Genomic DNA, 25,015 nt, shown 5'->3' with positions numbered 1-25,015 from the left:
AGACTTAAAAGCACAAGCTTAACAATGCTTGCAATTGACATAGTTGCAGGCAAATTAAATTTAGTGACAAGGCAGCACTGTCCCGATCGAGCCAGTAGTAGCCGCAATTCCACTATCGCGCCTAAAGCGAGCGAGCCAAGGCCAGTCGCGTTTCCACTATCACTTCCGGGGATTCCACTGTCCTTATCCAGGGATCGCTGTCTGGCCTTACACCAACAGACCACAAACAGTAAAAAAGCAATCGCTTCGGTGTTCTCCATCTTCCAGCTCTCGTAGTGATGCCAGGTTGTGTTTGTGGTTATAATTTGAGTTCTTTGTTCCCGCTGAAGTGGGCGGGTTGTGTGACGGGTTGTGTGACGTTTGATTCGGGGGACGTTCTGGGGGCGGTGTTTGCGTGACGCGCTGCGAGCAACTAGCCCGACAGTGGAAACGCGACATGATTTCGGCCTCATTTCTCAACCTCCCGGGCTATTGGCCTGGCCTGGCCCGGCCCGATTAAAGCCCTGGCTCGCACTGGCCCGATAGTGGAAATGCGGCTAATGATCCCGTCTACTGTCCCAAGCGTCTGTCATGGTGCCCCCAGGCCATCGGGCAGTCCTTATTGTTCAGCCCTGGCAGATTTTCCTGTTATAGTACCATCCATCTGAGCTGCGTCGGTGTGTGTGGCTATGCTAACAGGATACAGAAACTCTCTCAGAACCTTCAGGAAATGCAGAGCTTCTGCTGCATCTTCCACAAGGCTGAGAGCACATTCGGTTTTTAGTTCCTGAACCCTTTTCACATTTCCGGGTTTCTCAGTAGTGGAAGTCGTGGTTGGGTAAACTCAGAGTGCAGTGAGAGTACAACAAATAGTTTTTACAATACTGTTTGCTGAAATAATAAAAGAAAAACTCCACGATGGTGTTAGCAAGACTTTCAGAAGGACAAAAATAGTGTGAGACTGATGACTGCAGCCAGAAGAGAGAATCCTGTTAAATTTACTGTATTACAAACACCTCACACAAGCCATAATTTGCTTTCTGTGTAATTTGATGCAGTGATGATTTAATGCATACATAAATACATATAAATGTTCATACTTTTTTTTTTATTATTATCAAAATAGTAAAACCTTTTAAGCATTTAAGATGCTGATGACCGTGAAACGCATCAGAACAGGTTTGTGAAAAGGGTCCATGCATGTTTGTATATGTATTTGAGAATCAGAATATGAGATAGTTACAACCTAATTAGGACGTTTGTCTATAGGAAAGTGGACAAAACAAAGCATCATGTATACATAAGTCATCAGATGATTGAATTTCAGTAAAAGTATGAGCATGTTGAAGAAAACGTGTGTGTGTGTGTGTGTATGTGTGTTTGTGTGTATGTGTGTGTAGGTGATCATTGCGGCTGAGCTGCTGAAGAGTGCAGATGAGCTGGTCAAACAGAAGATTCACCCCACCTCCATCATCAGCGGATACAGACTGGCCTGCAAGTAAGAGCCACTGAAGACCTGTGTGTTGAAGCATGATTCACAAGACATTTCAGGCCTTGTTTACACCAGCTGAAGTCAAAATGCATTTTTGTTGATGTGTAGACACTAAATTCAGGGCGCACTCACACTCTGCTATCCGAACCGTGCCCAGGTGCGCTTACCAGTTGGTGAGAGCTCTGAATCGGGCTCAGGTGCGGTTCAGTTGGCCGGCCCTGGCCTGATTGGAAGAGGTGTGCCAGAGTGCAGTTCACTTGGGCTTTGGCGCGGTATGCTTGTAGTGTGAGTGCAAAACGCGCCTGAGCCCAAAACTGAAGACGTGACTTTTAAGGGAGTGTTTCATATGGATTTATTAATCATTCTTACTGTTTAATGAACGCAAACTGTCGTAGTTTATTAAAGACGCAAACCCCTCACTGCACCACTGCTGCACCTTCAGCAAACCTCCTAATTCCTGCAGCACGAGGGCTTTTATGATCATTTCTGAGCGTTAAAAGCTGAACTGTTCGGCAAAATATTTGACTGTGTGTCACTGCAACCAAACGACTAAAAATAATGCGAAACGATATAACTAAAGCAATCTCCGCTGTGCTGAGCGAGAGTCCTTCTCTTCCTGTTAAACCGAACAGTCGCATCATCGATGATGAAAGCGTGCTCCGGTCCGATAGGTAAAAATGCAATGTGAGTGCAAGGAGAGGGGATGGGGGACAATCGCACTTCGGCACGGTTCAGGCAACTGTACCTAATGTGTGTACGCCCTCAGGCCTAAAGCGGGTCCACTTTCAGCCACTTTACATTTACACCAAGATTAACAGCCACAAAGCACCAGCGACTTAGACTGAGTGGCCCGCAATACTGTGTGTTTTGTTAAACAAGTCTTTGAGTGTTTTATTCATTAATGTTTTGTTAATTGTATCTAATGTAAAGCAGCGCAGGGATGCAGTTTCAGTCTCTATAAAGTTGCATGGTCAGTAGGCTTGGGCGGTATCCAAATTTTGATAACACACACACTCATTAACACACAAGCACGCACGCACAGAGAGAGAGAGAGAGACACAGCACCACTCTCTCTCTCTCTCTCTCATTCACACACACACACACACACATAGAGAGAGAGCGACACAAATGAGAGAGAGCGACCAAGCGACACAAATGAATCATGCTCTCTCTCATTCACACACACATAAACAGCATCCACACGGATGCGTGCATGCTCGGGAGTGATATTGTTAGACCGCCCGCTCCCTTTCAAATTACAGCAGAGTTACCGACCGCTCCAGCGCTTTATTCAGACATTTATTCCTGCACTGCAAGAAATCTGGTCGGGTCCCGTGGCTCCCACAGTACAGCAGCTGGAATGCAGACCTCTAGTTCATATTTACCACGTCTCCCTTCTCGTTTTGTCGAAACCAGAAATACTGCCAAACTGCAAGTCACTTGGTGCGCGACTCGCCATCTTACCTCACCTCTCTCTCTCCTCCACACTGTCCCGTGATGACTATATTTATTATTTAATAATATTTCTTATTTAATACTTGTCTCCTATATAAGTGCATTGTTTTTATGACGGTATAGCGGTATTGAAACTGACACCGTGGCTATTTTTAGATCCCGCGGTATACCTTATTACCGTATTACCGCCCAAGCCTAGTGGTCAGCCTTTTTGCGTGATGAAAATTCAAGATTCTTAATATAAAATTACAAGTTTTATGTCTAAAGATGCTCAGTGTTTTGAAACAATCATGAAACAAATGTAAATGTGGACAATAATGTGTTGAAATTGTAAATGCTGCATTAGGAGCTAATTCATTAGATCAAATTTACTTGCATTTTTCAATTCAATTCACCTTTATTTGTATAGCGCTTATACAATGTAGATTGTGTCAAAGCAGCTTCACATAAAAGGTCACAGTAAATAGGAACAGTGTAGTTCAGTTTGTAGTGTTTAAGTTCAGTTCAGTTGAGCTCAGTTCAGTGTGGTTTAATAATCACTACTGAGAGTCCAAACACTGAAGAGCAAATCCAACGATGCGCAGCTCTACAGATCCCGAACCATGCAAGCCAGTGGCGACAGCGGAGAGGGAAAAAAACTTCACTAAAGGCGGAAGTGAAGAAAAAAACCTTGAGAGAAACCAGGCTCAGTTGGGCACGACCATTTTAATTTCTCCGCTGGCCAAACGTCTTGTGTAGAGCTGCAGTCTCAGTGGCGGAGGCTGGAAGCTGGCCTCAGCGAAGACTCGTCTGTCTCTGGAGCGTCACAGGAAACAGTCTCATGTTCTCCACTCCTCCATGACCACCACAGTAGCTGCTCAGGATACGGCCTGGTCCAGGATATGGAAACCTTGGGATCATCTCGCCGTTGGTCTTTGATCGAATCAGTGACTCTGCATAGTCTGAGGGCCTCGGGAAGAGTATCCCCAGGTGGAAATGGAGAATAAAGAGAATAATTAGCATAGCTGCTGTTCATAGTGTATATAAACAAGATGCAGAACCTGTGTGGAAGCCCGCTAAGTGGTGCACTAAGTGTATGCTTTACTGAACAGATAGGTCTTTAATCTAGTTTTGAATTGGGAGAGTGTGTCTGAGCCTCGGACGTTATCAGGAAGGCTATTCCAGAGTTTAGGAGCTATAAATGAGAAGGCTCGACCTCCTTTACTCGACTTTGCTATTCTGGGTACTACCAGAAGCCCTGAGTTTTGAGATCTTAAAGAGCGAGTTGGATTGTAGTGAGACGGAAGGTTGGTTAGATAAACAGGAGCTCGATTATTTAAAGCTTTTCTCGGTTCATAAAATATTTTTTATAAAATGTATTATTATTAATAATGTACTTAATTGCTTAAACTTTTATTCTGTATTTTAGATTTGTAAATAATCACCAAAAAATGAGTGAATTTTACATACAAAAGGTGTAATAGTTTATTTTTTGCAGTTTGTAAATTGCTTATTTGGCAATATTGGGTTATAAGATCAGCAAATACCCTAAAGAAAAGTAGCTGAAAGTGCACAAAAACCCCTGATTTTAATGGCAGGTGTAAACTGTAAATGAATCCAGTCATATCAGGGATAATCTAGCCTAAATTAAGCCGTCTAATCTGCTGCATTTCACAGGGAGGCTGTCCGCTACATTAACGAGAATCTGACCATCGGCACAGATGACCTGGGCAGAGAGTGTCTCATCAACGCCGCCAAGACCTCCATGTCCTCCAAGATCATTGGAGTGTATCCTTTAGCACAGTTTAACATTAAAGTCCTCACGATGAGCCTTCATTTAAGGGATAATTAATACAAAATGAAAATGTACTCACTATTTACTCTCCCTCAGGTAGTTTCAAACCTTTGAGTTTCTTCTGTTGAACACAAAAGATCCTGTAAATCTGTAAGCATTGACTTCAGTAATATGAAAGTCAATGGGTTTAGCGTTCTTCAAAATTTCTTCTTGAGTATTCAACAGAATAAAGAAACTAATACTCGAGGGAGAGTAATTGATGACCGGATATTCATTTTGGTGTGAGCTATCCCTTAACGCATGTATTGGACTGATCATTTGAAGTGCTGTTGTTTCTTGACGCTCGCTCAGTGATGCTGAGTTTTTCGCTAATATGGTGGTCGACGCCGCAGTAGCTGTGAAGTTTGTTGACGGTAAAGGTGTTGCTCGGTATCCCATCAACTCTGTCAATGTGCTGAAGGCTCACGGACGCAGCCAGAAGGAGAGCTTCCTGGTCAACGGATACGCACTCAACTGCACTGTCGGCTCACAAGGTCTGATTATGCCTTTGCTGTCTCTTCTGCATGTTATTTATATATTAATGCTGCATTTCTCAATCCTTGTCCTCACACTCCACCACACTGGACATTGCATCTGTTTCTCTCTCCATGTCAGATGTTTGTTCTAATTTAACAAGTGCCCTGCAAAGTGGACTCTACAGGATATTTTGCCATGTTTTCAGTTTAAAGCGTGCATGTTTTATTCAAATGGCACAGTCGATTCTTGGCCACACAGACTGAAACCCATTCTAATCACTGCATTTTATGTTATCAATTCCAATGTGTAAGTTTGTATGGTCAGGTAAATGGGGAGCAGTGATCTGGAGAAACTTGAATAAAATCAGACAGAGGTGAGGAGCACTGTTGAACCAGACAATAAAAGGAAACCTGAGATGTCCCATTTACATTTGCTGCCACACATCTGTGGTGTGTGTAGTTATACGCGTGGGATAAAGCATTATCTGCCTGAAGCCTCTTTTATATGCAGATACACACGTGTGTCTGTGTTAACTTTGGGCTGGACAGCTGATTTATTTTTAGAGACTTTAGATTAGATTAGATTCAACTTTATTGTCATTACACATGTACAAGTACAAGGCAACGAAATGCAGTTTCGGTCTAACCAGCAGTGCAATAGCAGCAAGTGCAGGATACAGGTATAAGTTATAAAGTGCAGTTATAGAAAAACTATGGTGATATTTACAGATGGATGTACTATGAACATTATATACAGGTGTATTAGCTATGAACAGATTTACAATAAATGAATATATGTACAGGATGCTAATAATAGCAGAAATGTGCAGATAAACATAATTACAAATGTCCATGTGCTGTGGGTATGTCAGGTTCAAATAAGTGAATCAGTGCAATGAATATGTGCAAACTTTAAATGTGCAAATGTAAAATAGTGCAGGGATTGTGAGGAGTATAAGTTAGAGGAGTGTGGGGGGTGTATTGGGGGAAAAGAGTAGTGTAAACCGGAATAAATCGAGCACTTCCAGGTGTAGCAAGTTGAAAACATCTCAACATTTCAAAGAGCTCCAAGCGTAACTAAACCTTGCTGGGTCATGCCATATCGGCAAGATCCAGCTAAATGTGTAATTAACATACAGAACAGACCTCTGCATGGGGCAATGCTAAAACTTCATTTTTTTTCTGGTGTTATTATTGAGGCACACTTTGAGTAGAGTTACCACTACAGTTTGTTTGCTTGCAGTGAGGTATTTTTTCAGAATATGGGGAAAGACGTCAAACTTTAGATGAGGTTTTTTTTATTGTATGTTGATGTTTGGCGCATCTTAATCGTTTTTGTTGACGTTCAGAGTTCCCACAATTCTTGAAAGCACTTGAATTTCAGACATATGGATTCAAGGCCTGGAAAGTATCTGAAAACAAACACAGGTCCTCGAAAGTGCTTGAGTTATGTTTGAAATGAAATTTGTTTATGGTGTAATTTCAGCAAATGTGCTGTGCTGCTGTCAAGAACAGAACTAAAATGATCAATTCTTCATTTAAAAATCTTAAACTTAAATCTTGTACAAGAACAAATGAGCAATATTTCAGAAACCACATTTGACAAGTTCTTTGGACATGCCTGTTTAAGCCTGGTTTATACTTCTGCGTCGAGTGATCGGCGTGACCCACGGCGCATGCAACGCACGTAGCCGTGCATTTATTCACCTTATTCTCCGCGTACGAGCGGGCGCAGCCATTTGAATCATTTTGGCTCAACTTCCGGTCTCATTCACTTCCATTCATTTTTAAACGTTAAAAACAGCTCGTTTTGCTGCTTTGTGTTGATATTTTCCTATTATATTAATCTACTTTGTCTGTATTGTCATGCTAACACTTGTTTGTAGAGTAAGTAGTTTGACAGTTTTTTGCCGTTTATTATTTCTAGTCATTTCTCCCATAGGCAGCTGAATCGGAAGTTCTAAAACAATCGCAAAAACGTGCGCACTTCCGCATTGCAGAATAAGGTCAATACTTCTGTGCGCTGTTTGTGTTGCTCTGCAATAACACTCCCGAAACGCTAGCTGGCAGTGATGTGTTTATGTTCCTCTGTGTCGTTTCTTCGCTGGTGTTTTGTTTTTTCTGAACGCTACCATAATGTATAAGTGGCTCAAACTTGCTTAATTTGAGGCGGGAACCGGCGGACGTGCAACAACTTTAATCATAAGGTAAACACTAAACAAAAGTCTCCATCTGGAGCTACTTCACAGGACTCCACTTGTAAACACTCGCTCCATCGGTCCTGCCCACACTCGTCAGCGCTACCAAGCCGACCAATCACAGAGCTTGCTCTACACGTCGTTGTGTGTAGTTATATTTTTAGAGAGGTGCGCGTCAACGTCACCGATGGCCATGGTGAGGGTCATGCGTCCGCGTGTAGGCTGCGGCGGATTATACCCGTGCACTTGATGCAGAAGTATAAATCAGCCTTGAAAACGATCAACATTTCTGAAAGTGAGACATTCAAAACATCATCGTTACACTACTATTTTAATGTCAGTATTAAGTGAAAGTGAAATGTTCGGTACAGTAAGGAGTTATATGGCACTACATATGCTGGGGGAATTAAATAAGGTACTTTGTTTCAATATAATGGTGCTTTAAAGTCATTGAATCTGCTGTTCATGAAAGAGTGGAAACCCTGGACATTGACAACTAAGATCTCACAGTGGGACATGCGGATCGTAATTGTGCAGTCTGACATCATTAGTGTGACTGAAACTGTCTTTTATTTGTTCAGGGATGGTAAAGCGTGTGTCCAACGCCAAGATAGCCTGTCTGGACTTCAGCCTGCAGAAAACCAAGATGAAGCTGGGCGTTCAGGTGGTCATCAGTGATCCGGAGAAACTCGACCAAATCAGACAGAGGTGAGGCACATTGTCGGGCCAGAGGGGGAAAACGAAGAAACCTGAGATGTCCCATTTACATTTGCTGCCACACATCTGTGGTGTGTGTAGTTATACGCGTGGGATAAAGCATTATCTGCCTGAAGCCTCTTTTATATGCAGATACACATGTGTGTCTGTGCTAACTTTGGGCTGTACAGCTGATTTATCTTTAGAGATGTTAGTTTTAATGCATTAAATCAAAAGTGACGCTCAACAGCACAACTGTTTGCAACTCTGATAAAAGTTTAATGATAATCTGACTCTAAAACTGGGGTAATGATGCTGAAAATTCTGCGGTGAAAAACACCAATAAATGACATTTTGCATTATATATGAACAGAATACAGTGATGTTTAAAGTGTTATGATTTTATACAGTACAGCTGCTTTTAGTGTATTTTTATCATATAACCTCGTGTATAATAGCAGGGTTCTTTTAGTCCCAGTGAAATAAAAATAAAGTTTTTTTGTCTTTTTTTTTTATTGTTTTTTTTTTTTATTGACTTTTTTCAAAGCAGTATGTTAGTCTTAAGGATATCCATAAGCTAGCGTGCTCAAACTGTGACAATTCACATTTAGAAGATATAAACAAAGCTTGCAGTTTGCTATCTTTTCCTTAATAGATCAACCATTTTTTCTCGTACTTAAATTTCTCATCAAATCTTCTGACCAATCAAATGCTCTCTAGCGTCTGACATGCCCCGCCCCCTTCAAGACGCTTCTCATTTGCTTTTCATTTGATCCGTTTGAGCTCAACCACTCTCACTGGCAGAGCTGTGATAAAGCAAAACGCTATTGGCTGTTTTTAAAGGGGAGGAGCTACTCTATGCCCCACCCTCTTCATGTTTCAGTTTAAAAATCGTAATGCATCAAACAAAAATGTGCATTTCAAAGCACTTCACGGGACCTTTAGACAGTCATTTTTATTTTGCAAGGCAGCAGTAACAAAACAAAATGCTCTAAATATTGTTAAAACATATGACATCTTCATGATACTAAATATGCTTACTTAGTGTGAATCAAAAGGTATTTGTAAAAATATTACTTTCTGACCCCAAACTCTTGTGTTTTTATTTTGCTTAAGTTGTTATTTTGCTTAAATCAGGGTGTCCGCTGGCTCTTAAAATGTCAAAAACTAAATTTTAGGCCTTAAAAAGCCTTAAATTCACTGAAGTATTGTGTTGTAGGCCTTAAATCATTTTAAACCAGTCTTAATTTTGCTTTGTCCAAGTAAAGCTACTCAGTTGGGTCAACATCCATCCAATGACCAACAGTACATCTCAACCAAATCTTATTTTTTATATGTTATATAAGTTTTATTTATTTTTTATTTTATTTTATTTTGCAAAGAGAGACCATTCACAACACCTGGTCAAAAACTACATTTTTACAGCAAATTCCCAAATTAAATTGTTTTTACTTTTATATTTATTTATTTATTATTAATATTATTATTATTAATTTTTTTTATTATTATAATTTTTTTTATTAAATAAAAATAAACGGATTAAAAAAAACTAAATAATACCAGGCAATTAGCAAAAATCCTTAGTCTTTAGCCCTGTTTAAGTCTAAAATCTCTTTCTTAATATTCTTAAAAGGGTCTTAAAATCTTAAATTTGACTTGATGAAACCTGCAGAAACCATTAAATGCATTGCTTTTGTTTAGATGCGTTGTATGTTTGCTTTGCTTAAATGCATTGTATGTTTAATCTGCATTTCAGTTTAGTTTTTACCCTATAAATCCATTCATTATGTTCACTTGACTGTCGCTGTTTGTAAAGTTAATGCATGCAAACATTTTGCTCCCAATTTTAACATCCAAATTTAGTGATGATCCCTTGTGACAGTGATCTTTATTACTGTGTAATAATGCGAGCGTCATATGAAGTACTGGAAAAAAACATTCGGTAGAATAATAAGTTGACCTGGAACTGTTTTTGACACTTTCTCCATTAATTTTCTTGCTCTTCTTGTGACTTTTGTTCGTCAGGGAATCGGACATCACGAAGGAACGTGTTCAGAAGATCCTGGCATCAGGGGCAAATGTGGTATTGACCACAGGAGGAATCGACGACATGTGTCTGAAGTATTTTGTGGACGTGGGGGCCATGGCTGTCAGGAGAGTCCTGAAGAAAGACCTCAAACGCATCGCTAAAGCTACTGGAGGTCTGCTGAATAAACCTGCTCGCTTTACTCCGGTGTGTGGATTAGTGAGTTCTGATCATAAGCGCTTGTGTGTTTTTCCCTCACAGCCACGGTTTGCTCTTCTCTGTCTAACCTGGAGGGCGAGGAGACGTTCGAGCCGTCCATGTTGGGTCAGGCAGAGGAGGTGGTGCAGGAGAGAGTGTGTGACGACGAGCTCATCCTCATCAAGAAGTAAGACTGAGATACTTTCATTTAAAACTGAAACTGAAAAGTCAAGTTGAAATGGTCAAGTTGAGCTTTATTGTCATCTTGCTACGTCATCTGATGTGTGGACATCAGTGTTGTGGGTTATAAGTAATGCATGTACTCTGTTATACTGGACAGAAGAGCTGTTTTAAACCTGTACATGATTAATATACCGGAGTGGTAATCAAACTATGTATATATATATATATCTATATCTATATCTATATATATATATATATATATATATATATATATATATATATAGATATAGATATATAGATGTATATAGATATATATATAGATATATAGATGTATATAGATATATAGATGTATATAGATATATAGATGTATATAGATATATAGATGTATATAGATATATAGATAAAGATATATATATATAGATATGTGTATATATATATATATATATATATATATATATATATATAGATATATAGATATATATATATATATATATGTATATACATACATACATGCATACATGCATACATGCTAGAAACACTTGACTATACACACAAATTAAGATACTTTTGCATGCTTTTACATGATGCCTTCCTGTATGTTACATCCCCCAGAGAGGAAGCCACATGTGCTAAAAAACACACACATACAGCAGGGGTTTTTAGAGAATTAGGCAGTCGCTTCCATCAAATGTTATACCAGATGTTCACAGAAACGTTTAAGAACTTGTCATGTGATTAATTACATTTAATGTTAGTGTTTTTAAAATAAGATAATGTTTTTACTTGATAAGAATACATGAATAATGCAAATGTGTTGAAATTTCATGTTCGGGATACCAACTCTGCCTCATTTCCAGCCAGGAAAAACCCTGGATGCTTTAATGAAACTGTGGCTCATTAAATGTTTTCTGGCTTTTACATGCAGATCAGAAAAAAACTTGCTTTTTGTCATAATAATCTTCTGCATTTTCCGGAAAAGAAATAGCACAGAATATATGGTCATGTGAAAAAGTTAGGACATCCTATAAAACTCAGATTATCTAGTTTGTGGCAAATTTGGAAAATGAATCATGGACATTTAGTGTTAACAGAAGCGAATCAGACACACCCGGGTGCAGAGAGTTAAAAACATCTCAATTTCTCAATTCCAACCAGGAGTCAAACCAGCAACCTTTCCATTACTAGTCCTACTCCCTAACCATTAGGCCACAACTGCACCCTAAAACTGTTAACCGTATTGGTCCGGTCCTCTAAAACTGCTCCAGTATCTAATGTTGGCTTTGTGGACTGTTTAGTGGTCTTAATAGTGAAGAATAAGACTAGACGTTATTGTCAGAATAAGCTGTTTACTGTATAGTATTTCTTTAATGTGTGGTTGGTTGGATGCGGGCGACGCAGTGGCGCAGTAGGTAGTGCTGTCACCTCACAGCAAGAAGGTTGCTGGTTCGAGCCTCAGCTGGATCAGTTGGCGGTACAGTCCAAAGGTACCCCACAGTCCAAAGACATTCGGTACAGGTGAATTGGGTAGGCTAAATTGTCCATAGTGTATGTGTGTGTGCGAATGAGTGTGTATGGGTTTCCCAGTGATGGGTTGCAGCTGAAAGGGTAAAACCGCGTAAAACATGCTGGATAAGTTGGCGGTTCATTCCGCTGTGGTGACCCCAGATTAATAAAGGGACTACGCCAAAAAGAAAATGTGTGTATGGTTGGATGCGTGAACACACTCCCATTATAATTGCTGCAGTGCCTGTCTGGTGGCGTGTGTGGTTATACGCGTGGGAGACAGTGAGTGTCCTGAGTGGGAAACGGGACAGAGAAACAGTTCTGCTAACGTCCTGCTCAGAACAAACATGCTAATTCATCTCTGAGGCTTATGAACTCGTGTGTTTGTCACTCAGCCAGTGTTTATGGGTCTGCTGGATCTGCTCCATTTTGGGTCAAACTCATAAGATGTTTACTGCTTCTCAATTGTACCCAATATAAACAGCATTTATGGTTAATATTTTCCATTTGCTTGTGTTAGATCACTTATGAATTAAAGTGCTGCTGTCTTCTTCGCTTCAAAAATGAGTTACCCAGACCTGCAGCAAATGAGTGACATCTTCTCTGTGTCTTCCAGCACAAAGGCGCGCACCTCTGCCTCCATCGTCCTGCGCGGGGCCAATGATTTCATGTGTGACGAGATGGAGCGCTCTCTGCATGACGCCCTGTGTGTGGTGAAGCGGGTGCTGGAGTCTAAATCTGTGGTGCCAGGAGGAGGCGCTGTGGAGGCCGCTCTGTCCATCTACCTGGAGAACTACGCAACCAGCATGGTGAGCACACACAACCATTCTCTGCTGCAGCCGACAGTGTTTCCTCATGGCTAGTGTGTTTTAATCTGAGGTGGTTTGACACATAGCTGATGTTTAAACCCGATCACCTCCACTTTTATAAGCATAGACATGGAAATGACATGTTCAACTCGAATGAATGCCAATCGCATATATTTAAAATGATTATGTGCAGAGAATAAAGCTTAGTTTCATTTTAAAGAAGACAGATTATAGCTGAAGTGAAGAAAAGTAAAAAAAATATATATATAAGTAAAAACCGTGTGCCTTATGAAAATTATAAATCATTCATTTTCTTTTCGGCTTAGTCCCTTAATTAATCTGGGGTCGCCACAGCGGAATGAACCGCCAACTTATCCAGCATATGTTTTACGCAGCGGATGCACTTTCAGCTGCAACCCATCACTGGGAAACGTCCATACACACTCACTCACACTCATACACTTCGAACAAATTAGCCTTCCCAATTCTCCTATACCACATGTCATTTGACTGTGGGGGAAACCGGAGCACCCGGAGGAAACCCACACAAACACGGGGAGAACATGCAAACTCCACACAGAAATGCCAACTGACCCTAGCCGAGGCTCGAACCAGCGACCTTCTTGCTGTGAAGTGATTGTGCTACCCACTGCGATGCCCTAATTATAAATCAAAAAATGTATAATTTAATATTACATAAAATTTGTATTTTACGAAACTCGTTTTAGCCTAAATTGACAGATCAAAGCTAATTATCTAATTAATATGTTTTTTTTTTTATTCTAAATTTGAAGTTTTCTAAATGAGCTTTATGTAAGATATATTGTTTGGCTGCAGTACCAATCATGACCACCAGATGACATCCAATTGGCGAAGAATGGAAATAACTGAAGAATATTAATCGTATTTTTTCATAATTTTGACAATGCTGGTAAAGTAGACATTCAATTCTAAAGTAGTATAGTAAAATTGGGGGAATTAGCCTCTGAAAAAACATCTAAAAACATTTATTTTACATGTGGATTGCTGTAGCAAAGTAAAGTTTCTGGAGCCTGAGTCTCCTGAGTATCCGTGTTGCATATTAATCACTTGCTTAGTAATATCTATATTACTGTAATATAAATCAGTGTATTATATACAATGAAAAGTCAGTCACCAGATATGGAAACTTCAAATGATGTATAGTTTGTCACGATTGCTTTGTTTAGACTACAGTATGGTTTAAAAACGTACCTTTAAATGGTCCCACACAATGTAGGGTGAGAGTAAATGTGTTATAACCTATTTCCCTTCCTGAACAGCAGTCTTCAAAAGTCTTCAGACATTGGCAACGATATATAGTTTGTCAGTATTAGATTTAAGATTTAATTGCAAAGAAGTGATGTAAACTGAAGTGTCCTGGTGGTGGATGCTGTGTACAGTCTAATAGTGAAGAATAAGACAAGACGTTATTGTCAGAATAAGCTGTTTACTGTATAGTATTTCTTTAATGTGTGTATGGTTGGATGCATGAACACACTCCCATTATAATTGCTGCCGTGCCTGTCTGGTGGCGTGTGTGGTTATACGCGTGGGAGACAGTGAGTGTCCTGAGTGGGAAACGGGACAGAGAAACAGTTCTGCTAACGTCCTGCTCAGAACAAACATGCTAATTCATCTCATCGTGTTGCGTTCATATTTATGTCACTCAGCCAGTGTTTGTGGGTCTTGTAGGTCTGCTCCAGTTTGGAGGTTTTAATTCAGCGAAATTGTTATTATTTTTTATTATTATTCTAAAAAGTAGTTTACTTCATCCCAATTGTACCCAATATAAACAGCATTTTTGGTTAATATTTTTCATTTTCTTTTATTAGATCACATATATGAATTAAAGTGCTGCTGTTTATCTACTTTATTTGCTTCGTATCGTGGTTCTGTGGTCACAGTTTTCGATTTGTTCCAAAAATTAGTTTCCAAAGAAAAATAAAAACTTGTAACACCTAAATACCAAACATCAGCATGAAATACATAGTCTTATAATCTACTGTTTGCAGTATATAATGGCCCGTTTCCACTGAGTGGTACAGTACGATACGGGTCACCTTTATCAGGCTTGCGCTTCCACTGCTAAAAGGGTACCAATGGTGGGCGTGGTGTACTACAGAAGGCTTCTGACAACGTCATTCTCACTCGAGGAAACGTCAAAGTAAAGCTGTACAGGTCGTTCATATCGTATGAGAGGGGCTTCTCACAAAACAGATGCTTTATACACATAAATACTTGTGTGTGAATGTTCATTACTAACCTTTCTATGAACATGAGTTGATTATAACTGCAGATTAAAGATCAATGCGAAATAGCCTACTGTAACGTCTGCGATTATATTAAATAAATAAATGCAGCATATATGAACACATACAGCCCCTTACAGTCTCCGATATGTTACCAATTACAGAAGAACTACACACAGCAGACATTTAGTCCTTATTTGGGTTCAAAACAACATGCAACATATAGCCCGCAGTCAGAGTAAACCTCTCATCTGTGTCTGTAATCTTCAGCAGCACATGTAGCCTCTGTTAGAGAGTCATTTCGTCATTTCGAGATCATAATAGTCCAAAAGGTGATGATAATAGTTAAACATGGCAGTTTGTTCATGGTTTAGGCTGATGAAAGAATCATTTGCTCCTTTGTTTTTCCAGCTTCTCCTTTGTTTTTTCGCGCTTCTCTCGTGTTTGTCCGTTTCTGAAAGGATCGGATGTCAGAAGCACTTCAATAATCATGAGCATGTTATTAATATGAGCTTAAGAAGTTCGTTATTTCAAATATAGACACGCGACGAGTTCTCTGGAGAAAGTGAAACCGCTCGCGCTTTTAGATGACCTTGTAAACAACTACGGTGCACAAGGTAGATTTTGCTTTTCTTTTTTGCTTTGTGGCTGCTCATCAAGACGACGACAAGGTTTGTTTAAGCTCGGGTCGACCGTGGCTTGTTGTATGGATATATTATTACGGTGTGATGTTTTGGCACCTTTTGGTACCCTTTTGTTGTGCTAGGTACCCTTCCATAAGAATACCCAAAAAGTGGTACGGTTCATTTTAGGTACGAAAACGGCCTTAAAAGTGTTCCGAACCATACCGTACCGTACCACTCAGTGAAAACAGGCCATAAAAAAAAACAGTTTTTCTCTAGACCATGTTTTCTAATTTGTCTTTACGTTTTATTTTGGGCTTCTGTTGTTGATTAATGTTAATGTCGACATCACGTTAATTTTGGCAGCATGTAAATTTAAAGTAGTATAAAAATGAAAACTTCAAACTGCTCATTTAAAAACTATAGTAACTTTGGTAGTTGCTTTATAAAAGACTTCAGTTTATGTTTATTGGTGTGGCGCAACTGTTCAACAATAAGTGAATGTGTGGAAAAAAAGTGAAAGTTTTAGTTTGGAGCATCTTTGGTTTACATCTTTAAACCATGGTATTGCTGAATTTATCCTTTTAGATGGTAGAGTGTAGTTTTATAAAACACCATAGACAATTTAAGCATTCTCACACCTATATTTGTTCCATCCCGAACTTAAAATGTTAAAACAAATGTGTATTTTGAAATTAATAAAACACTTGTACACGATTCTTTCTTTCTTTCGTTCTTACAAATCCCTTCTGGGTTCAAACAGACCTAAAGACATTGTGACACTGGATTTGTGCGCATGTAATGACTGGAGAAAATGAAGAGGGAAACTTTGTGGTTGCTTTGCTCTTCTGATTGTGATAATGTGTTTTGTGTGTGTGTGTTGCAGGGCTCCCGTGAGCAGCTGGCTATTGCAGAGTTCGCTCGCTCTCTTCTGGTCATTCCTAAAACTCTGGCCGTGAACGCAGCGCAGGACTCCACTGACCTGGTGGCCAAACTCCGAGCCTTTCACAATGAGGCTCAGGTCAACCCCGAACGCAAGAACCTCAAGTGGTCAGTGCTCAGATCTCTGAAATACGACACAAATGTACAATCAAGAATTCACATGCTGGTGTTTAGAAGTTCGCTTCATGTGTGCTTGCCTGAAATGGTCTTCAAAAGCTTTGCTCAGACAATACTCTGGAAGCAGTGTTGCCTATTATGGACTGAGCTGAGAGCCAAACCGGTTTAAAATGAAAAGATGACCTGGTTTAAATTGCTTTCTGTGTGTTTCTGCTCTTAGGATTGGTTTGGATCTGGTCAATGGAAAGCCAAGGGACAACAAGCAGGCAGGAGTGTATGAACCCACGATGGTCAAAACCAAGAGTCTGAAGTTCGCCACCGAGGCAGCCATCACTATCCTTCGAATCGATGACCTCATCAAGCTCTTCCCTGACCAGAAAGAGGGCGGGCCCTCCTATCAGGACGCCGTCCAATCAGGCTCTCTAGAGGGATAAGGTCTCTCGTTGGCTGATTCTGGTGTCACTCCGCTCAGCTTTGTATTTATATGTGGATCCAACTGATGAGCTGTTAGTGTAGATTGTGCACTTTTTGTTTGCGTTACTTATATTTTTTGGCTATTAGCATGGCTGATCGTCATGTTTAATGTAACAAATGTTCATTTCAAAGAAAATAAACCAGATTGGTGGTGTGAAAAGGAGAGAAATATTGTTTCTGGATATTTTGTCTTGAAAGATGTTACAAATGTTGTGAAGCATTTGAAAAACCACATGCTAGAGATGCCTGCTGCTTAAAATGAAACTGTCAATGTCAATGAAACTCAAACTTGAACAGTGTCAGCCAATTTGAATCAATGTTAAATTGAATGTACAACCCGTCAAATGCCCTTACCTTCTAATATTAAATATTAAGTGTCTGCATAATGTGATCTTTTATCAATTTTCAAGGCTTATATTGTTTGTTACATTGTGGTCTCTGCTAAACAGGACAACAAAAGACTATTAACTAATATTATTCCATTGAACTTTACGAATTCATTAACATCTAAGAACTTGTAAAACTGATGCAAGATCTGTTTAGAGATTTACCACTGTGTAAATGCAGTATTTAAAAGGTGTGATTTCATATAGATCGCCCTTAAGCAGAGAATCATGTTGTTTTTTCTTAAACAGTAACAACCTAACAAAGCCTTGTTTATTGAAATCATGTGATTGTGAAATGATATGCCAAGTAAACCATTGAATTAAAACGAAAGGTTCTTAATGATTTCGAGGCTTTACGAAGCAGCTCTTGAAAAGCAGCCATCACTAGCATGGCCTAAATAAGCACGAGTTGACTAGTATATTTATAATCTGGTATTTTGTAATTTAATATTTTAACTGAATTGACTTTATTAGACGTGAATGCATTGAATATTAAATAAATACAAATATACAGACCAAAAAAATCCCATTTATGAATCACATCCATTTAACCTAATCTGATTATCTCCTTCATACAGTGAAACTGGATTGAGATTTATACCATCAAGCTCCAAGAAGCTTCAAATTCACATCGCTTATGCATTTTTACAAGTAATCCTCCCTGATATTAATATTTTGTTGTTCAGAGGTAGCGTGAACTACCATTCATTTTTCTTCTGAAAATAATCTTGTCTCAATGGATAAATTTTTCATATTTGGGTGAACTCTTCAAGAGTTTCAGATTCAAGCAGAATGCCCAGCTTGGCTTCGTCTGGTGATTTTGCCTTTTTAAACACAAACATGGCCTGGACATGCCATTTTAAAGCCTTAAGTCTCAAATTTGGCAATAAACAAAATAAATATACAGCATCCAAATCTATCTTGTAATGAAAAAAGGCATTTCTTGCTCCATCTGTGCTTGCAACCATGGTTTTTCCATTTGGTCACAATTTTTGAATCTCGACTGTCCCAGCAGTCTTGAGGATTCCTTGACATCAAGTTGGATGTATAAATGTAGAACTTTCAGAATGACGCTCTCAGACCAATTTGCACTGACTTGCATTTCCGTGGATCCAATGACATATCTGTGCATACTTGATGGGTGTTATTCTCACTGCTACGTTATAGTCCTTTTGCATCCCATCAACATCCACCCACTGGTGTCCGGAAAACACACCGATCACCTTCCTCTTCCACTTCCCTTTTCCTCCCTGATCCCGTAGCCTTACATACACACCGGCTCCGCTTGATCCCTTCTGCGCATCGCAGTACTGGTACATCAGGTCATTAGACTCCTCCAAGACCGAACAGAAGCGGTAGACCACTTTCCCAAATTGATCGTTGTCAAACCCAGAGAAGTGAATTCTTCCAGCGGGGACGTCCTTGACTGCAGGAACAACACCCAACTCCATGAACTTCATCTTGTGGGCTCGTTTCAGCTCCAGCAGGGCGTAATCATAGTCAGCTGAGACCTCCTTGCCTGTTTGCCTCATCCAGCCTGCCGGCACTTGAGTTAGCTTGACCCGCGTCCACCTGAAAACTGGTTGTTTAGACTGGTCTGACTCTGTGTCACGCTTAATACGGTTCATCCTTCTCCTGTTGTGCTCCTTTTCTCTTCTCAGTAGTTCTCCTGCTTCACTTCCTCTCCTCTTTTCTCCTCTGCTCCTGCCTCCTTGCTGACGTCCTCCCTTTCGTTTGGAGCGAAGCTTCATGACACCCACGCGGAGCTTCTTTGTGCCTTTGAGATAGCCTTGGCCATCATGGACACAGTGGGCAGAAGTCAGCACATGTCTTGGAGAAACCAAGATGCCTGAACAACCTGTGGAGAGCTTGACTGAGGTGGAAAAGGGGTAATTGGTGGTGAAATGTTTATCTGTGATCACGAAACGCCCATCCATGCCGTAAACCTGCCGCTTTCTGCGCTTAAGGTGTTCTGAGTTGCAGACAACTGAAGAGGACTTGTTTCTCAAGGCAGTGGAAAATTGTTCCAGTTTGATTTTGGTGAAGATGCGCGTCCCGTTCTCGTAGACCGTTTCATAAGACAGCAGTCGTTCCAGCTCAGCAGGCCTCGGTTCTGGCAGCTTTCTTTGGCACTCAATCCCACACATCAGTGCTGGCTCGCTGGATTCGTCAGCAGTGAATTCTGGACTTTGAAGAGTTGCTGTGCTCTGGTCCAGGATCACTGGGACCTTCATCTGTGTCGAGTGGCAGTTGTCTCCATCGTTTGTGATGGAGGCACCACTAGAGGCCAAAGAGGCGAACACAGCCAGCGCAGTCAGAATGGACAATAAAGATGGAGGATCTGTCATTTTGCTCTACCTGAGGATGAAAAGAGTTCAGAAGTAAAGTTGAAACATCTACATTGTAAGCAACTCTACATTTTAAAATACCAGATTCAAAACATCCTGTCAGTGGTGCTGACTTCAGAGAAGGTCAATGTTTTCTGATTCCTTCTCACGCGCCCTCATAAATGTCTGTTTTGGGAGTTTTGTTTTTTCTTAAAAAGAGGATATTGCTTAACTGCAGTATATCAGACCAGGGGTCTACATTCCCTTGGTCGTGGCCCAATACAAGGGGTGGGCGGTACACCGGTGTCATAGTCATCACCGGTGTGACACTGCGCCACAACATGGATTTTCTAATACCGTCAATACCGTAATAAATCAATTATGTGCCTTGAACGGCTGCATTTACATCAATAATAGCTAATTCTAAATAATAAGGCATTAAATTTTCTTCAAATGTTCAGTTGTGGTCTGAATACCTGTCCTTCTACTACAGGGCTCGAAATTGCAACCATTTTGGTCGCATGAGCGCCCGAAATTTAATCTATGCGCCCTCATAATATATTTGGGAGCATTTGTGTGTCTGAATATAATGGTTGTAGTGCAATCTGATTTGATTTTCTCTAAAAACTTGCTGAATCGCTCTACCCTGCTGCTGTATTGGTTCATATTAGCTGTCAGTCACTCAACACTTCCCGCTGTCAGATAACAGGGAGCTTTTGTTACTGCAGGAAATGCAAACGGCTGAAGAGTGAAAAGTGCACAGGTTTGCAAACCTCACCTAAAGTTATAATAATAATAATGGCGCAGATGACAGTGATCATGACATGAGGTAAATGTTGATCCGCCAGCTGAGGTCAATCGAGTGTTTTCGGAGAAGGTGCCCGAATCTCGATACGTTGCATTCACCGCGTGTTCAGCGCAAATGTCCGCTAAATATAAAATCTAACACTGTACACATCATCCCCAAAGAAACTCACCTTTACTAAGTTTACACTGAAACTACAGCTCATAACAAAGAGCGGAATTGTGCTGGTGGTCACCATGAGCATCCTGCTCTGTCTGCTCATAAATTGGTGCGGCTGACTCGCCTGCTTTATTCCACCAACACAGAGAAATGAAGATCAGCTCATAACGAGACTGAGCATTTACAATGACCCAAACCGAAACTTTTAAAGAGTGATAGAAGTGAGACTTTCTTTTGTCCGTTCTTCCTTGAGATGTATATTATTTTGCTATTGAAAGTAATACCATGATATTATACCGTCACCGTTCAAGAGGAAAAATACCGTGATATTAATTTTAGGTCATATCGCCCACCCCTACCCAATACCAGGTCATGAAAGAGTTGCTACTGGGCTGCAAGAACGCAGTTATTCTATATGCGATCCCACCTAATTGTGAGTTTACCTTTTAAGAAACAATTTTCATATTTAGTAATCAAGAACATGGTGAACTTTAAAAAGTTCTAGTCCACATTGAAACTTACTGTTTTTCAGTAAACTCTGGAAGATTGTTGCTATTGTCCACGATTCTGATTATCTCTTGTATTCGAAAGCTGTCTTTTTCACTATTGTCCTTCAACCAGGATTACATATTTTTCAGTTACTAGAAAATCTTTTTTAATTGATTTTTATTGGGTAAGGAATGAAGCAATGTATCTGAAGCGCAAGAAGCAATACAAATTATATGATTGGGAAAAAATTGTTGCATTACATTTACGAAATTTTTAATTAGGACCGTACCTCATAGTCCAAATACCCCTTAAATTAAAGAGTCAACTTTTTGCTGCTTTAGTGACATCATATTTTCAATACATGCACTGAAGTAGAGGAAAAGAGACTGAGAGGGAGTGGAGGGGTTTGAGGTGACCATGCAAGAACTACGTAAAAAAGAAATGGTTTATCAATTGTAAAACCCAATGTATTCTTCTCTTTATAAGCATGCAAAAGTGCCAGCTTATGCAATGGAAATTGCATCACCAGAAAAGTAAGTATATATTTTCACTCAAGCTTTGGAATCACCTCTAGCTTTAATTTAATTTGAGGTAATTAGTTTTTCCACAATACGACAGCAAATGACCTGGGTGTCAATTCAGAAGGTAGCTGGAGAAAAATCTGCATACACCAGAAAATAAAAAAAACAAGTGTAAATAAGATGTATAAATAAAAAGATGAAAATGCGACCACTTGTGCTGACCACCTGTTTACACGTATACACATCAAATGACGTACTTTAAGATGCTACAAACACGAAACGTACTCTAGGCCTAAAACTGAAAGACAAACTCTTCCAGTCTCATGACTAACAAGAAAGAAATGCACATCCAACTGGAGAGTGAACCTCCCTCCTGATGCTATTTATTAAAAATTACAACACCGACTAACCATATCACTGTCGTCTTTATCTTACAGTTTTGTTATTTATCCAGGATGTCAAGAATAATCCGACAGTCTCAACATATGCAAATAAATGCATCATTTTAAGCTTTTTAGAACAAGCATTTAAGCTGTAAATGTTTGCAAACCTACCTCTAATAGCTTGTAATAGTCAGTTATTTCTGTTGTTTCCCTGTTATAACTTTCTGATTTGGCTGTAATGTCTCATACAATATCAGCATACATGATTAATCTAGGCTTCTGAAATAGTTTAGCTTGTGATAATTTATTTTGACCAAAGTAAGAGTCACTGAGTGCATTAAACCACATTTTTCACTTTATTGGTATCATCTTTGATTATGGGACACTTCCAGTGTCAGTCAGCTGGATTGCTGTTTAAACAACACATTTGCATGCTCATAATGATATTTATATGCACATTAAACTATTAATGTTTGCATGACTCAAATTTTTTGGTGCACTTGATGTAGCTGTACAAAAGAGTGCATAAACGAGTGCATAAACAGTCGGCTATTTGCTTAATAGAAACACTTAATTTTTTCTTTATTTGTGGTCGCCACAGCTGAATTACTCTGTACAAGTTTTAAGTCAATGTAAAAGCCAATAATTAAAGAAACTCGTCTTCTTAAATCATTTAAGAAGAAAAAATGATTAAATTAAAAAAGAAGCATAATGCCACTTTAAATGATAAATTAAACTTCTTGAAACTTATTCATTTGAATTTCACAATCCCAATCACTTCAGAAACTCAATTAACATTTAACCAGTTAAATTATATATTGGTATAACTCATCTTTCATTATTAAATGTTAGATAGCAGTTAATCAGCAAAGAGACTATTACTGATAGTCTGAGACTATGCTGAAGCGTACAGTCAATGCCCTTTAAATAAAGCAAAACGTTAGTGTGTCAACCTACGTTTTTCTGTGTTTGTTTCTGAGCTAAATTTATTTTTGTTGCCAATGACAAGCACAGCATTTTTTTGAATGCTAGCAGCACCCATAGAGTCAATACAAGAGTATTGAATTACATTGAAAAATACTGCAAGTGAACAATAATTTAATATGAAGAAAGTCATTGCAGTGAGTAAGTAATAATAATAATGCAGTGAGTGAGCAGAAAACTAATGTGTTTATTTATATTTCCGTCTTTTATGTAGTATTAATAATGCTGAGTGAACGATATTGTGAAGCGATCTCGTGTGTTATTATATTGAACTCTCTCCGTCTAAGTTAATTGGCCAGTATTCCCTGTCTGCTTCTAATTTGCATTCCCAGAATGTATAAACAATATGAAAATACAAACTTACCCTCAAACTGTATGAACCCGATGAGAGACGACGATTGTGTGGCTGTGGACGACTCTGTTTACAGTAGGACTATCTATCTGCGTGTAACATGGATCTGATCTCTGCATGAACGCGCGCGTGAGAAAGAAAGGCGGGAACGAGTGAGTGAAGCTAGTGTTTGTGGCTAGCACACCCACGCCGTTTAAACGAGGCTACGGGCAGTTCTTTATTTATACACGGCTAAAAATGTGTTGTTGGAGCCGAACTGAGATATGTCTTGCTAAGGTAAGAGCAATTCCATGCAAGTATCAAGTTTTCACCATAATAGCAAAACTCTTTAGCCTATAAGTTGTGTGTGTGTATGCTTGTATTTTACAGTACTGTAAAAAATACTCCTATATGTCTCTGTCAATGTTTTTAAACAATTATATTTGATTTACCAAGATAACACAAGTGCCAATTTAACATCTGTCGTATCCAAAAAGGAGAGATTTCACATCCATAACGAAGCTTTTTCCCAATTCAATTCATTTCCCCTTTATTTGTATAGCGCTTGTACAATGTAGATTGTGTCAAAGCAGCTTCACATAAAAGGTCATAGTAAATAGGAACAGTGTAGTTCAGTTTATAGTGTTGAGTTCAGTTCAGTTTAGCTCAGTTCAGTGTGTTTTAATAATCACTACTGAGAGTCCAAATATTGAGGAGCAAATCCATCGATGCGCAGCTCTACAGATCCCGAACCATGCAAGCTAGAGGCGACAGCGGAGAGGGAAAAAAACTTCACTAATTGGCGAAAGTGAAGTAAAAAACTTGAGAGAAACCAGGCTCAGTTGGGCACGATCATTTTAATTTCTCCGCTGGCCAAACGTCTTGTGGAGAGCTGCAGTCTCAGCCAGGGGCGTTGCTAGGGTTGAAAGGGATAAGGGGCTTAGCCCCAAAGAAGTCACCCCCCCCCACCCCCACCACCACCACCACCAAATGAATTAGTTGCAAGACAGTTACATTACTTTATAAATGATGAATGAATGAATAACAATGCGTTTATTGAACAGTGCATTTATTGAACTTTTATCACTCTGTATGAACTATATGCATGTTCTTTGTCCTTCATATATTTCAACCCATTTATTAAACAATTTATTTTTCAGTAGTAACTTTTAATAGTAGCATTCCAGTCACGTTTAGAGGATCACTTTCAAAATGTACTCTAATCCTAATAATATGAGAATTTAATAATAAATAAAAGGTTTTTGAGTTGACAATGCTTTAACAATTAATTGTGAAGCTCTGTGACTTGTAACACCAAAAAAGAAAAGAAAAACAACATTGATAAATTAACCCACTTCTCATTTACTAGTCTGTCA

General features: G+C 39.4%; 2 protein-coding genes across 2 annotated transcripts in view; one reads left to right on the top strand and one right to left on the bottom strand.

Moving 5' to 3' along the window:
- tcp1 (t-complex 1) overlaps window positions 1-17,423 on the top strand; it is a 23,197-nt gene extending 5,774 nt beyond the window's left edge. Inside the window, exons 4-12 of the mRNA XM_056448913.1 lie at window positions 1,380-1,477; window positions 4,583-4,693; window positions 5,052-5,233; window positions 7,995-8,121; window positions 10,135-10,310; window positions 10,397-10,520; window positions 12,636-12,828; window positions 16,608-16,771; window positions 17,001-17,423. Coding sequence (XP_056304888.1) covers window positions 1,380-1,477; window positions 4,583-4,693; window positions 5,052-5,233; window positions 7,995-8,121; window positions 10,135-10,310; window positions 10,397-10,520; window positions 12,636-12,828; window positions 16,608-16,771; window positions 17,001-17,214 — 1,389 coding nt within the window. The 3' untranslated portion in view covers window positions 17,215-17,423. The remainder of the gene's footprint in view (window positions 1-1,379; window positions 1,478-4,582; window positions 4,694-5,051; window positions 5,234-7,994; window positions 8,122-10,134; window positions 10,311-10,396; window positions 10,521-12,635; window positions 12,829-16,607; window positions 16,772-17,000) is intronic.
- Window positions 17,424-18,061: 638 nt separating this feature from the next.
- LOC130216962 (inactive serine protease 35) lies at window positions 18,062-23,794 on the bottom strand. The gene is made up of 2 exons (XM_056448912.1): window positions 23,673-23,794; window positions 18,062-19,998 (listed from the first exon to the last, which is right to left on the bottom strand). The coding sequence occupies exon 2, from the start codon at window positions 19,986-19,988 to the stop codon at window positions 18,717-18,719; it is 1,272 nt and encodes a 423-aa protein (XP_056304887.1). The 5' UTR covers window positions 19,989-19,998; window positions 23,673-23,794; the 3' UTR covers window positions 18,062-18,716.
- Window positions 23,795-25,015: the final 1,221 nt, after the last annotated feature.

This window comes from Danio aesculapii, chromosome 23, assembly GCF_903798145.1.
Source record: "Danio aesculapii chromosome 23, fDanAes4.1, whole genome shotgun sequence".
NCBI classification, from domain to species: Eukaryota; Metazoa; Chordata; class Actinopteri; order Cypriniformes; family Danionidae; genus Danio; species Danio aesculapii.
Note: the sequence above shows the minus strand (reverse complement) of the source record. Positions and strands in the feature narration are given on the sequence as shown.

Bases quoted from the DNA above. Each gene is read 5' to 3' on its own strand.
- LOC130216962 (XM_056448912.1), bottom strand. From the start codon at position 19,988: ATGACAGATCCTCCATCTTTATTGTCCATTCTGACTGCGCTGGCTGTG.